This window comes from Procambarus clarkii, chromosome 52 (genome assembly GCF_040958095.1).
Source record: "Procambarus clarkii isolate CNS0578487 chromosome 52, FALCON_Pclarkii_2.0, whole genome shotgun sequence".
Lineage (NCBI taxonomy): Eukaryota > Metazoa > Arthropoda > Malacostraca > Decapoda > Cambaridae > Procambarus > Procambarus clarkii.
The window spans coordinates 27,914,828-27,930,468 of record NC_091201.1 but is presented as its reverse complement, the minus strand read 5'-3'; the positions used below and the strand labels follow the sequence as shown (position 1 = coordinate 27,930,468).

Here is a 15,641-nt window from a genome sequence, read left to right as displayed (position 1 = left end):
AAAGTTTAGTCACAAGGGCCTATGCTTCACTTGCCAATTTCAAAATAACCTTCAAGAATATGATGGCAAAATTCTTAGTAAAAACTTTATACCATACATAAGAACTAAATTAAAATACAAACTCTAAAAGCATAAACCATCCATGCAGCATTCATCACATGCAGGATGGGGTTAGCCTGTACATCAAAGACTCTCATCTGCACGGAGCTGCTAAACACCACAAACAATATGGTGGAAGTGCTGATAATCAAAACAGAAATCCTGAACATAGTTATTGTCCTTGTATATAAGTCACTGGGGACAAATCCTCAGCAGTTTAGAGACCAACATAGAACACTGCTTGGAAAAACTCAGAAATCCAGATCCAATCATCATCCTGCTTGGGGACTTTAACCTACAGCACATGAAATGGAAGCACCTGGCTAATACAGTTATATCAGAAAGAATACCAGGCAGTAGCCTAAATGAACAGGCACATGCAAATGACCTGCTATGGATGTGTGACAGATTTGCATTAAACCAGCCAATAGTAGAACCAACAAGAAAAGCGAACATGCTGGACGTCATTTTCACTAATAATGATGAATTGATCAGGAACATAATGATTACAAATACCTGTTACTCAGATCACAACTTAATTCAAGTTCTGACAAGCATGGGGAGTAGACCTGCACAACCAGTCCCAAATCCCAGAGAATTCAGCAAATTCAATTTTAATGATAAACAGATTAATTGGGAGCAAATAAACCAAGACTTCACACAAATAAGCTGGGAATAACAGCTAGAAAATGCAAACCTGGACCAGTTCAGCCTGGAAAAAAACAAGTTCAGTAGCACTAGAAATATGCTCAAACTGCATACCCCTAAGAAAAAAGAGGAAGAGATGCAGATTGAAATGGGAACGGCGTTCCTTCTATAGGTGAAAAAAACAATCACGGAACAATTTCAGTCACACCTTCTCTCAAGAATGACAAAGAAGGCTAGGTAGAGAAATAAATATGACTGAACTATAGCTACAAAAATCATACAATATCCAGGAGAGACAGAACAAAAGGCCATCAGTGAAAGAGAGAAATCCAAAATATTTTTTCTCCTATGCAAAATCAAGATAAAAACCTACTTCTAGTATCAGGTCCCTGTGAAAGGAAATGGAACTTTCACAGATGACAACAAAGAAATGAGCGAAATACTGAGGAATCAGAATGACTGTTTTCAGCAAGCCACTAAACACACTAAAGATTGATACCTATCCCAAATGAATTTTTTATGGATGTGATACATCAAATCATATATCAGGTGTCACCCTATCCCCACTGGATTTTGAAGAAGCCATAGACAGTATGCTTATGCACATCAGATGTAAATCAGGTCTTTCAATGGGCTACATAAAATAATATAGTATTTAATGAAGATAAGTTCCAGCTCCTGCACTACGGAAAATATTAAAATATAAAAACGGAAACCACATGCAAAATGCAGTCAAATAGTAACATTGAACAAAAAAAGCAATGTAAAGGATTTGAGTGTACTCATGTCGAAAGACCTTACCTTTAGAGAACACAAAAAAAATAGCCATCACAACTGCAAGAAAAATGACAGGTTGGATAACAAGAACCTTTCAAACCTAGAGATGCTATATCAGTGATGATACTTTTCAAGATGCTAGTGCTCTCTAGAGTGGAATGCTGTTGCACAATGACAGCCCGTTTTCGAAACTGGAGAAATTTCTGACCTGGAGAGCATGCAGAGATCCTTTACTGCTAGTATCTACTCAGTAAAACATCTAAACTATTGGGACCGACTAAAATGCCTAAATTTGTATTCTCTAGAGTGCAGGCGAGAGAGTAACAGCCGACGGTGATACAGTAATAATTTACACATGGAAAATATTAGATGGGCTGGTCCCAAACCTGCACACAGAAATAAAATCACATGAAACCAGAAGGCATCGCAGGATGTGCAGAATACCCCCGTTGAAAAGCAGAGGTGCAACAGGTACTCTGAGAGAGAACTCTATCTACATCAGAGGCCCGAGACTGTTCAACACACTTCCACTACACATAAGGGGCATAACTGGTCGACCCCTCACAGTGTTCAAGACAGAACTTGATAAACACCTTCAAATGATATCTGATCAACCAGGCTGTGAGTCATACGTCAACTAACAGCCTGGTTGACCAGTCCAGTGACCAGGCAGTGACGACGGTGAGCCCCGAAAGCATTACAAGGTAACCGCAAGGTAAGGTAACCTGCACTGTACATTTTATAAAATTAATGTTTATGCTTCTGTTGATGCTAAGATAAGTGTTTTATTGGAAAAATACACACAGTGTGTAAAAAATTAACTTTTGGATGTCTGTGGAATACATCCCTAATTTTCCATAAAACTTTAGTGCAGTTTGCATGAATATGGACTGTACAACGCTTTCAAAAGTAGCACCCACTCCAAGTTAAAAATTTACAATTCAATGGTCATGACACCATGAGCATAGCTCCTCTCCTTTAACTACAATTTGATCATAACAAAATAAGTAACGAGAGACATATGCAAGCAGCAGACATGCATAACAGTGTATTCCCACACTCACAGCTTGTCTGCATGTAACTCCAGGGACTTGGGAGACTCCAGTATACAAGACTGATCCACAATGACCTGCTGTATAACCTGGTCATCATCAAGGTTTGTGTACGGCAGTTCTCCTCGGCTTGCTATTTCCCACATTATTATTCCAAAACTCCAGACATTTGCTGCTGTAGTAACCTGTAAGCAGTAGTTTTATTTTAATACTTTAAGAGTATGAATTAAAAAATAATGACCTCTGGTACCTTAACCCTTAAACTGCACAATACGTCATATGATGTGTGACATTGAAGGGGGTATAATTTGAAAACTATTCAAATTATGTAAAAATTACTTAAAAATTTTAGAGAGATCTCCAACTTATTGGCTTCAGCTTCGTGAAACTTTCATCAAAATATTTTCAGAAATTGATTTTAGACGAATATTTAAAAAAAAAAGAACGTTTTGTTGATGTAGAGAATAGCTCATATTAACTGGAATTGATGGATAATGCAATAATAAAGTGATGCAAGCACCTGTCTGACGCACAAAGAAGAAGAACAGTAGTAAGAAGTGTCCACAAAGTGGATATAAAGCTGGTGCCTTTATAGCATTGGTGAGTAATACATAATAACACAAATAATAATGAGCAATTATGTTATTAAGCTCTATTGTGTTATATATCATATAAATACATTGCCCAATGTTATTATCAGTTACTTTAAACAATGTCAAAAGTATTTTTTTTTGGGGGGGGGGAATTTCTTTTTTAGGTTTTTAGGTTTTTTCCTCCTTTGTTTATCATTTGAATTTGTTTTAACCTTCACATCCTGGAGAATGCATCTTCGTCCCTAACTATGTGAAGCCAGAATTAAATTGGTCAACAAATAAATCAGTTACAACTCTCACAACTTGAGACTGAATTTTTTTGGCTGATTTTTTCACAGATTTCAAACTCTATTTTCCTTGTTTCTATAGGTTGTTTTGATGATTAGGGACCAGATTAGGGCTTTTTTACTTATATAAAGTACACCTAAATATATTCCCTAAATCATTATTATTATTATTATTATTATTATTATTATTATTATTATAATTATCCCTATATTTTGTTTTTTGGAGGGTTATTTTTTCTTGACTTCATTTCTACACACATTGACCTACAACTTTCACATACTTGAGTACAAATGCCAAACAATGTTTATTACAACATGCTCTATTTTGAAATTCAAAATAAATTCAAGTAAATTCAATTAAAAAAAAATTCAACTAAATTCATGAATTAGAACTGCCTTATTCATTGTCGATAACTTCAACTTCAATTATATCTATGACTAGAATTTCAACTTACTTCAGTATCCAAAAATCTAGTTTCTGACCGATTCTCACCATTTTTACATATAGCATGCACAGCTGTCTATTCTACAATCCCTATAGAGTTGATTTTTCATAAACTAAACGTTTGGAGCTATAAATTTTTGTTGTCTAAATTTGCACATATTTCAAATGCCATATTGACTTTTTTTTTTTACAGTAAACTATACTGAAAACCTATATGCTAAACATATGAAAATGAAGATCATATTCTATTCTGAGAGCATATTAACACCAAATGAACAGTTGGTGATATTTTTATATTTTTGCGGCCGATTTCAAAATCTGAAGTTTTCAATATTCAATTTTATAATTATTTTTTATTTTCTTGTTTTGCAAGTTACACTGGTATCATTTAGACAAAGTTGGAACATTTGCCTAGTAGATTATTAACAACACATTTGAAAGAGTTTCAGAAAATTTAAAAAACTGAGTTCAATGTCACACATCATATGAGGTTTTGCACAGTTTAAGGGTTAACACCAACACATTTGTTCAAATATTAAATTGTGCAATGCTCCTAATATTCAGATACAGTACAGTATTGTGTTTAATGTGATGAACGATGGTGTGAGAGACTGAATTAACTGCAAATATTACGTAATGGACGTTTACCTCTTTTGTTTCTATAGTGGTATCTGTACACTTTAATGTTTCTGGAGAACACCACCTTAATGGCAAAGCCACCTCTCCAGCACAATAATATTCATTCTGAAAAAGAAAGAACAAATTAACATAAAATTTCAGTGTAAATCATTCCATTGTATTAAGCTAATACTGTATTGTATTAAGTCCATTGTATTAAGCTAATACTGTATTCTCACACACACACATAGTAAGAGCTGTTACAATTTAAAACAGCATTTAACAGATTACAGTGTAGTGATAATAGATGGCATACAACAAACATTAGACAAGGTGTAAGACTCAAAGCACCTACACAACACTGAACGTGTAGGGGGACATACATAAACATGTCAAAATATACTATGTACACATATTCAGACAAATGTGATTATTAGAGGGAAAACAATTAAATCTCTGCCTTAATATGTACACAGTAAATTATGCTAAATTTTTTCTTTGCTAAAATATTAGAAATAAAAGATTATTCTCATATAAATGTCTGAATTCATAAAAATAAAAAAAATAAAAGTATCTTGTTTCAGAATAATATTGTTTCTGTGCAAACACAACAATCTCTTAAGATTCAAACTCAACAAATGCACATCAATATGAAAATGGGGATAACTTACTTTGTAAAAATCTATGTTGTAACCATAATCTCCAATTTTCACGGTGTAATCTTCATCAACCACACAGTTCCTTGCGGCAAGGTCCCTATATTAATGGAAAATATTTGTAGAGAAAAAATTCAGTATAAATAAATGTAGGGAATTTTACACTTCACAAGAAATTATTCATACAGGAAACAATAAACTCCTGGCAGAAAGATAAAGGTGTCCCCTTGTTCCTATTTTATTTTATTTTATTTTATTTTATTTATGCATATACAAGAATGTACATAAGGAATGTGAGGATACAAATATGGTAATTACAGTCTTGTAAAGCCATTAGCACGCGCAGCGTTTCGGGCAGGTCCTTAATCTAAGAAAATTTTAAGGAGGTAAATACTTGCAAAATTTATAGACAAAAAAATGATAACAGATTACATGAAATGAAAAAAAAAGATGAGAGAAAATTGTAGGTACAGTATATTAAAGCACATAGGTAGCTAAGATTGATTGCAATGACAGCTTGAATGGTAGTTGACAACAAATTGGTAGGCACAATACAGCAGAAACAATATAAGATTGATTGCAATGACAGCTTGAATGGTAGTTGACAAAAATTGGTAGTCACAATACAGCATATGGCTAGCACATAAAAGAAGACAGCAATGAACACAATGATAAGGTTGTTTGATATTACAAACTATTATATTTTGAGTCTTATCAAGTTTGATATCCTTACACCATACAATACCACCAGGCATATCTCAATACACACAGCATTATTAAATATTCATAAAATATATGAATGTTCTGCCTTGTCGTGTGTGTGTGTCTGTGTATGTAACATATGGACACAGAGAAGGAGGGAAAAAAGAATAAGGTGGTAGGGTGATGGGTTAGTTTGTAGCTGGGTATGATCAGATATGCTCATGGCACCCATGGCTTTTCTTATTCTTATGTAAAAGAACAGTAATTATTTCCTGAGATGGCAGGACTTTCTTTAATTTAAACTGGAAAGTGAATACAGGTATTTAATGTAGCTTCCATGCTGATATGGAAGCATGTTTTGTCTGAAATTTTTAGATTTTTAATGGTACTGTATTACAGTATCTCAAAGTTTTGTAGAAATCTGATGAGCACAAGTTATTAAGACCTCTTATTGGCTTCATAATTGTTTGCAAATCAATAATTACTATCGTTTTGTAAGATGAGTTGGAAAGTAAAGCCTCAATTCTGAAAAAGTACAGTATAACAGTTTCAAGTTTCTCTCTGAAATTTTCAAATCTATCCCACTACTAGACAGTGTAGTATCAACCCATCAAGGCAAATACCAGACTGTCAGTATGCAAATACTGTAATGCATTAAGGGTTTACAGACATGTTGGCCGATGCATAAATGTAACACACACTCATTCCAATTTACAATAATAAGAACTTGTAAATGTTTTAAGAAAGAGTAATGTACATATTGATCCCCACGAATAATGTAGGAGCAATGTTAACCCAGGCTCTGCATGGATATCTCAAAGGAGTCTTATCAATGGAAAGTTTCATGTGAAAGTTCTCATTGATAAGACTTCTTTGACTTTTGAAACTTCAAAATAATAGTAAAAGCCTCATTGAATGAACTTGATACTGTACTTAAAATACTGTACCTGCCGTATGATCACAAGATTATGCTTATGGTAATTGGGTTATCTTGAGGTTATCTTGAGATGATTTCAGGGCTTTAGTGTCCCTGTGGCCCGGTCCTCGACCAGGCCTCCACCCCCAGGAAGCAGCCCGTGACAGCTGACTAACACCCAGGTACCTATTTTACTGCTAGGTAACAGGGGTATAGGGTGAAAGAAATTCTGCCCATTGTTTCTCGCCGGCGTCCGGGATCGAACCCGGGACCACAAGGATCACAAGTCCAGTGTGCTGTCCACTCGGCCGACCGGCTACCTAGTGGTAGTGCATTCATTATGGTGATTTTTTTATCCCCATGGTTTAACGGGCTTTATATCTTGAACACCTTACTGTATTAGCTTCAAACCTACAATGACCATAAAACTGATCACACTATGAACATTGGAAAGTGTAGCCTTACACCGAGTTATTTTTAAAGTAATTTCAGTAAAAGAAGTCATTCCCCAAAATAATATGAATTACTGAATCTCTTACAAAGCATTGCATACTAAATAGGCAAACTTGCCAGGGATCTGAGTTAAACAATTCAGCAATGTATGAACCAATTCCACAAATATAAGTGAAACTTGGCATGGTCACCTCTAAGAGTTTATCACCAAGTTTGGGCTGGAAAAAGCTATGATTTGTTCAGATCTGAAACCTACATCTATGGGCAGCACAAAACGTCCACTAGACTGTGCGACACAGTGGTTGCCAGGATCAGGTTGAGTTACCGGTACCTGTGGCAGGTGGCTGCAGGTGACGGGTCTCCTAATCCTGAGCACTCCAGTTGCAAACTCTGTGAGCAGGAACTACGGCACGATCTCCCGCACTACATCACTGAATGCCCAGTTATTAGACCTTTCAGACCAGTTGGCATGAGGTACCTGAAGCTCTGCAATTACTTTATTCACTCTCGTATTCTTGAAGATATCCTCACAGTGTACCCAAAATTTGCCAGTGCCGGCTACTAAACATATAGCCCTGTATGACTAACCATCCTGCGAGATGGGGACTTTTATTACCACTGCTACCTTATTCAATCTTGTGTTGACGATATCCTCAAAATGCATCCGGAGTCTGCCAGTGCAGACTGCTTATCACATGCCTCTGTATGACTAACCATCCTGTATGATGGTGATTTTTTAGCATCACCTAGTTAGCTTTTTTTTTTTTTGACACACTGTACTCCACTTCATATAGTCTAGGGTAGCTGCACTAATGCAGATGTACCCCATATTTTCATAAAAAAAAAAAGAGGTAGGTTTTATAGAAAAATATCTCTGCGGATTTAATACTGTTCTTTTACTGAGCTTCTAACTGCTTCTAGAACAATAACTGTCATCTTCACTACAGCAGTCACACTTCACACCTAGTTCACTCTCTCCTCCATTGTCTTTGTTACGTCCCCTTGTTCTATTTATTTTATCTTCCACTGCTATTAATCTGACATACTCCTCACTTTTCCGGTTCTTTAATCAAAATTCCTCTACGTAGCTCAACTTGCCAAGTGGAGTCCATCACTCGGTTACAATCTCTTAGTATTAGTCTTTACTCCCGTATTACCCGAAACCTCCCTAGTGAAACACTCTCTCCTTATAGTCTTTATATCTCCTCTTCCTTTGGCACTGTCTCTTCCTTTACACCCTCCTCGTATTGGGGTGGGTGGTGCAAGGTTAGGTGTTTATTAACGGGTTTACTAATTTTCGAGATACAAAATTCTTAATATGTTACCCCCTCACTCTCTAACAGCAGCCTAGACCTTTGTTAAAATAGTTCCTTGCACCACAACACAAGTCTTCAAAGTTCTAACTTCTCCAGATATTGCATGGATACTGGTTGATACCTGGTTGATGGGGTTCTGGGAGTTCTTCTACTCCCCAAGCCCGGCCCGAGGCCAGGCTTGACTTGTGAGAGTTTGGTCCAACAGGCTGTTGCTTGGAGCGGCCCGCAGGCCCACTTACCCACCACAGGCCGGTTGGTTCGGCACTCCATGGAGGAAACAATCTAGTTTCCTCTTGAAGATGTCCACGGTTGTTCCGGCAATATTTCTTATGCTTGCTGGGAGGGTGTTGAACAACCGTGGACCTCTGATGTTTATACAGTGTTCTCTGATTGTGCCTATGGCACCTCTGCTCTTCACTGGTCCTATTCTGCATTTTCTTCCATATCGTTCACTCCAGTACGTTGTTATTTTACTGTGTAGATTTGGTACTTGGCCCTCCAGTATCTTCCACGTGTATTTTATTGATATCTCTCTCGTCTTCTTTCTAATGAGTACATTTGGAGGATTGCATACTGCAAATATACACACACAAATTTATCACAAAACCGCACTATCTCAACTGGGGCTACTAAAAACTAAACTATAAGATTCTCCTACCTTGTGCAGGCGATGAGTCACAATAACGTGGCTGAAGTATGATGACCAGACCACACACTAGAAAATGAAGGGACGACGACGTTTCGGTCCGTCCTGGACCATTCTCAATCGACTTGAGAATGGTCCAAGACGGACCGAAATGTCGTCGTCCCTTCATTTTCTAGGGTGTGGATTGGTCCACATTCTTCTACCTTGATCATACCGTCTATAAAATAAGGTCTCCTACCAGGGTACCTTATTACATACAAACAAGCAAGTGCAAGCAGGGAGATATAGCCATGGAGTACGAACTCACGTGTGGATGAAGGCGCGAGAATGCATGTGCATGAGTCCGGCTGCCACATCTACCACCATGCGCAGTACTGCCGACTCGGAGAGGGACTTGTCATGTCTCACCACAGCTTTCAGATCCCCCTGAAAGTTCGTAATAAAAGATGCTAAAATTTAATGATGTGACTCGTTAACAGGCAGTCAGCTGAAAAGCCTCTCCTCTCCCAAAGTTCTGACTGAGTGGGAGGAGCATACAAATAAAATACTAAATAAAAGCACAGATTACATAAACATCAAGCTCTCTAAAAACTAACCTTTTACAGTAATAGGCTATCAAACTAGACTAACAACCTAAATGTAATAAAATCTTTTTAATTCTATAACGGGCTTTACTTATTTTTATCTAAATTTATTAAATCAAATTTTCTGGATTACTGGAAGACTACAGAAGTTGCAAGAAATTGGGAAAAATACAACATTATGAAATTACCTGATCCTCTATACTGATTTATATAGAGGACATGTATAGTACATGTCTATACTGTTAGTAGCCAAAAATGACATAATTACTATGCAACCTGTCCTCTTACAAACCACGTCTGAATTTGGCCGTTTGCCCGTATGGCCGAAATTGGACGTAATTTGAAAATTTATAAAACTGAAAATAAATGTTTGAATTTTGTTTAACAGCACGTTAAGTGTCCTCTGGTAGGTTAGGAGGGCAGGAAGTTCTCCCAAGGTTTCAAAACGTCATGAAAACCGTTAATTGAAAGTTTCCTCTCCTAACCGAACCGAGTAAGCCGGAGGACTCAAACAGAAAACGGGACAGTACGACACTTTCGTGAGCCGATTTCATTTCAAATTACGTCCATTTTTGGCCATAACGCGCATACGAGCGTACAGCGACGAAATTTGAAGAGGACGGGTTGTACCACCACCTTGGGCTCGTACCCCAGAGACCAGTACTCGACACACAGTCATGGCTCATAAGAATACAGTAGTACAAACGGCAGCGAATTAACATCAAAGGTAAAAATATTTATGGAAAAATGATCATGCTTCAAGTTAGCAGAGAAAATACTTTTTTACTTTAACATAAAAACGCAAATATATAGAAACGGTGGTCACACGAAAACACGTGAGACCATGCAAATGATAACACAGCAAGATACAGAAATCGGAAGAAATACTATAAAGCAAATGTAAGAGAGTAAAGTGAAAATGTATTAATGCTGTCAAGGTATATTAGAAAAAAATTATTATTATATATATTAGAAACTCTGAAGAGCAGTGTTTAAGGGTCAAATATATCAATGATTTTGGTTTCATGACTCTTTATAGCAAACTACAAGCAATGTTTAAGTTCTAAAGGACCTCTAAAAGGTCCTGACTAGGAAATGTAGATGTTTATCTCTCAGACTGTTTATGTTTATTATTTATTAATATGTTTATTATTTGTGATGTGTGTATATGTATGTATTAACACGATGTACTGAACGGGGTGAGAATAGCTTGAGATACCTCATCCCTTTATGTGTATTTTACCTCAATAAACTTATTTCAATTTCAACTACAAGCAAGCTTACTTCCTTTCAATAGCTGACCTCCATACAAGATTATCACATGGACAATGTAAACAGATGTGCAAATTTAAAAATAAACAACCTAAAACCAATGAGTTATTGAGATGACATTATTTAAACTGAGGCGAGTAAGTTAGAGTAGGTAGTTTAAGGTGCAGTAAAAGATAGCATAACTTACCCTGGGGCACAACTGCATTAAAATTAAGAGTGGCTCTGTTTCCAAGCATTGAGCCAAGACTTTGAGAACATTTGGGTGCGACAAATCACGATATGGTTTTAACTCGTGGAGGAAATACATCTGCTCAGTTGGGGTGGCATCCTCCCGCAAGACCTTGACTGCGACTGGCGTCTGGCCCCGAGAGCAAGTGGTGGGGGTCACCGTAGATGGGACTGGCGAGTCCCCTTTGGTGTGGTCGCTGAATATTCCAGTGGCTCGACCCTCCAAAACCTGTTAATGGACAGCTCTCATCACTCACTCATTTACACGATTGCTGTCATTTACACCTCTCCTGTCATGTTCATGTTTTTAATGCTGTTCACATTCTACTCCTTTCACCCGACATGTTTATTCAACCTTAATGAACCTCCAGAGGGGCGGAGCTTCGTGTTGAGGGGTCAGCACGGGTACAGTAAAGGGAAGTCTTACTCCTCAAATCTCAACTTCTTCAACAATATGATGACAGTCCAGGGGACGACAGGCAGACTGCATCATTCTCCACTATCAAAGGCCTTTCAACACTGTGCCCCCCAAAAGACTGAAAAATCAGATCGCTATAACTGGGAGAGAGAGAGAGTGCCTGACTAACCGAAGACAGTCACATTAAGAGAGAAGTCAGAGTGGCGAGCAGTGACAAGTGTCGTGTCACAGGGACCGGCACTGCTACTCATACAATTCTTTATATGAACTGTATATGTGAACGATTTAACTCCATAAAGAATCTTACGTATTGGTGTTTGCAGATTACGCAAAACTGTCAACAGAAATGGAGGAGCATTTCATAATACTTCTCGATGATCTAAAGGAATGGTTGCTGGACCCAGTCAGCTGTAATGAAGACTATTTTGCAAACGGGAGAGAGGTGTCCCCACGTCAGAAAGGGAAGAGGATGTAGTAGATGTAATGCCAAACCTAACATGGGATGTGTGTAGAGAAGAGCATCAGTGATGCACGTAGACCTGCCAAAATTCATATAGCACTCTGAAACCTTGAATAAGGCACTGAGGGCCTTTTGTGAAACTAGTACAGTATTCAAATATGTCGTCTCCGACATGGAGACCTCAAGACAAGTTTGAACTGAAGGTCGAGCTTCAAGAGTAGAAACACACAGGAAATTGATTACATGTAAACAACAGGTAAATCTAAAAATAAAGAGTCAAGAGAGTAAAAGTTTAGAGATTGTCTATAAGACGGGATGTAGATCCGAGGGGTCACAATGAGAACATGTGTAGGGAACATTACAAAAATACGAAAGAAAAAAGCCACTAAGGAAACATAATCACTGTATAAAAAATTCAATGTGAAATTAACACATAAGACCGAGATAATATGTTTATTAGGAAGAAGAGAAGAACTAGACATACATCAATCATACACACACAAAAAACTTCCTTAATGTCAGAGATAAGAGAATAAGTGGAAAACATTTTATCCCGAGGTAGACGAGGTTAACTTCATTCAGTATAAAAGCAGGCATGATACACACAACAACAATCAGGTGAGTCAGGAACCAGTGCATCCAGACAACACAAAAGGCGGGGTCCTACAGCTGATGCTCGACAGTTAAATCACAGCTTGGTGTGTACGTATGTACGTCTACACACACACATGCATGCACCCCCCCCCACCCACACACACACACACACATCAGTAGACCAAAATAACAAAATAACAAAAGTAGGCTAACCTGACCAAACCAGCCTTTGCCAATCTCTCTCACGTACTGCAGCTGGTTACGCGGGAAATTCTGATGCGGCGCCGCTGCAAAGAAAATTTATGTTTCACTCCAAAACAAAACAAAAACACATTATTTATGTGAATTATACAAACTGTATTTTATCTAGAAAATAACCATACAATTTTGAAGTGCATAGACATTAAATTATAAAACAAAAATATCCTTAAATTCTGGAACGAAAATGACTTGTATCAAAATTTTAGAGTGGAGGCAAGTCCTCTACACTGATGCGGCATGACTTAATAGGTAACTTTTGGTGATCTGAGAGTGGGTCAGATCTGGACTAAGTGCTGAAGGTGGGCTCTAACTCATGAGATCAGAAAGGTAAAAAGAGGGGAGAGGGTCATACCAAACCAGTCATCGGTGGGGAGGGCGGGCTGGGTGTTGACGACGCTCTGGGCGGGGAAGGAGACCGGCAGGGTCTTGTCTGTGACCAGAGCCTCCCTACCCCCTGGACGGGGTCGGATATCTGGTAGCGGCTCGAAGTTGATCTGTCATGGACACAACACCCAATGTTGAAGCGTTTTCTTTAGTTATTTTATATGCTTTATAGAGTTAATTTAGTTCACGCACCCCCCATATCCAACCCGTGGGCGGTGGTGGGATGGCTACATCCACACACAATGGCATCAAAACCTGAGCCCCAATTCAAATATATCACAAAATTCCATTTGTGTTTTTCATGGCAGCCTACACTGTCAAAACTTGAGATAAAAATATTATGAGAAGGTATGTGAATGTGAAGGTGCTAGTGTTGTTGTGTCTAGAACCCAGACGACAGAGTGCTCATAGGAAGCGCATGACGGTAACTCCCCAATATGTACACTAAAGCAACCATGCACTCAAGGTACAGATAGTCAAAATAGACGAGAATAAACCCGGAGGAAAGTGTGTGTAGCGTCCACTCTTGCGAACACCGGCACCGCCGCCGCCCAACATTCTCCAACATCATTAATGAAATATTAATATTAGTGGAACAAATGAGAGTCGACCCTCTTCAAGAGAGAGCTCCACGGTATCCTGGTGGTGTACAGCTACGCAGACTGCCGCAAGCAGCAGACCCTGCACACTGCTCTGTGCTCACCTTGCCCATGCAGACCCTGCACTCTGCTCCTGTGCTCACCTTGCCCAGCAGACCCTGCACTCTGCTCTGTGCTCACATTGCCCAGCAGACCCTGCACTCTGCTCTGTGCTCACCTTGCCCAGCAGACCCTACACTCTGCTCTGTGCTCACATTGCCTAGAATCTCTTACACGCTTTAATGTTTCTTCATTTTTAAACTTACTTATTAGCACTCGAAGGTTTTTATGAGTGTTGGTTACATTGTGTACACTTTGTCACCTGTGCGGCGCAACACTAGTTCACACAACTTGAAAGATACGCAACATCCATCACATTGTAAGCACACCAAACTGGAAATGATTAGATCACAAAAGAAGAGGGAACTGGGGGGGGAGGGGGGGGGGGAGGGGGGAGGGGGGGAGGGGGAGGGGGGAGGGGGAGGGGGGAGGGGGGGAGGGGGGAGGGGGGGAGGGGGGAGGGGGGGAGGGGGGGAGGGGGGGAGGGGGGAGGGGGAGGGGGAGGGGGGGGAGGGGGGGAGAGAGAGAGAGAGAGATGTTTTGGAAGGCAATAACAGAGAACAGCAGCAACAGGAACATTACTATCAGTAGAGTCAGTAGCAATTTTAGCAGACATACGAGAAGATACAGCAGCAGCAGCAGCAGCAGCAGCAGCAACTGTACCGCAGCGGGTGGAGCGAGAGAATGGCAGCCGTAACCACACGCCTGGGCGCCTCCGCCCAGAAAATACGACACCCATTTCTAAGTTCTCTTAGAATTCCTGTATTGTGTTTCCTCGTACCCCGCACGCATGTGTGCTGGAATATATTCATCTTTGTGTGTATACATCTATGAATGTGTATTATTTATTTATATATATACATATATATATATATATATATATAATATATATATATATATATATATATATATATATATATATATATATATATATATATATATATGAGTACCACCTCTAGCTGGAAGAAGGGGGACCCATAGCCTCGGAGGAAACCACGCATAACGCATTAGAGGGAATGTTTAGATCCCCTCCAATACAGTTTCTGTGTGCTTTTCTCCTACCACCCCCTTCCTTGAATATTTTTTGTGCTTTATTATGCATTTGATGGTTACAAGATATACATGGGTTGATACAAAAATAATAATGCAAAAAGGTGCTTAAAGGTTATGGATCTCTTGAAGAACACAACAATGGGAAACATTGATGAATGTCACAGACGGGTTCGATCATTGTTGCAAGTCAAACACTTCTTCGAATTCCTCTGAAGTTGGACTAGTGCCCAAGACGCAACAGGCATTTCCCCTCTGAATCGCAACACTGAGGCGCTGGAACAAGAAACTTTTTGCTCTCTGGTCTTTTGTAGCGCTGATCAATTTGTCCCCCAATTCCTTCAGGAACTTCAATGCACATTTTCCCCACGAACCGAGGGTCTCCGAGCCGATCGGAACAAAGCTGTAGCAGTGTGCTAGACCTCTGTATTTAATAATTTTCTGCGATTCCCTGAAAGAAGCAGCACCACCGCTTTCACGTGTG

At 39.0% G+C, this 15,641-nt stretch overlaps 1 protein-coding gene across 3 annotated transcripts in view; it reads right to left on the bottom strand.

The window, feature by feature from the left end:
• LOC123763567 (uncharacterized) overlaps positions 1 to 15,641 on the bottom strand; it is a 243,524-nt gene that overhangs the window by 28,152 nt on the left and 199,731 nt on the right. For all 3 annotated transcript variants that reach the window (XM_045750725.2, XM_069304540.1, XM_045750726.2), the window contains exons 5-11: positions 13,378 to 13,519; positions 12,978 to 13,051; positions 11,252 to 11,521; positions 9,516 to 9,634; positions 5,191 to 5,275; positions 4,550 to 4,645; positions 2,589 to 2,761 (exon numbers count right to left, since the gene is read on the bottom strand). In XM_045750725.2, coding sequence (XP_045606681.2) covers positions 2,589 to 2,761; positions 4,550 to 4,645; positions 5,191 to 5,275; positions 9,516 to 9,634; positions 11,252 to 11,521; positions 12,978 to 13,051; positions 13,378 to 13,519 — 959 coding nt within the window. The remainder of the gene's footprint in view (positions 1 to 2,588; positions 2,762 to 4,549; positions 4,646 to 5,190; positions 5,276 to 9,515; positions 9,635 to 11,251; positions 11,522 to 12,977; positions 13,052 to 13,377; positions 13,520 to 15,641) is intronic.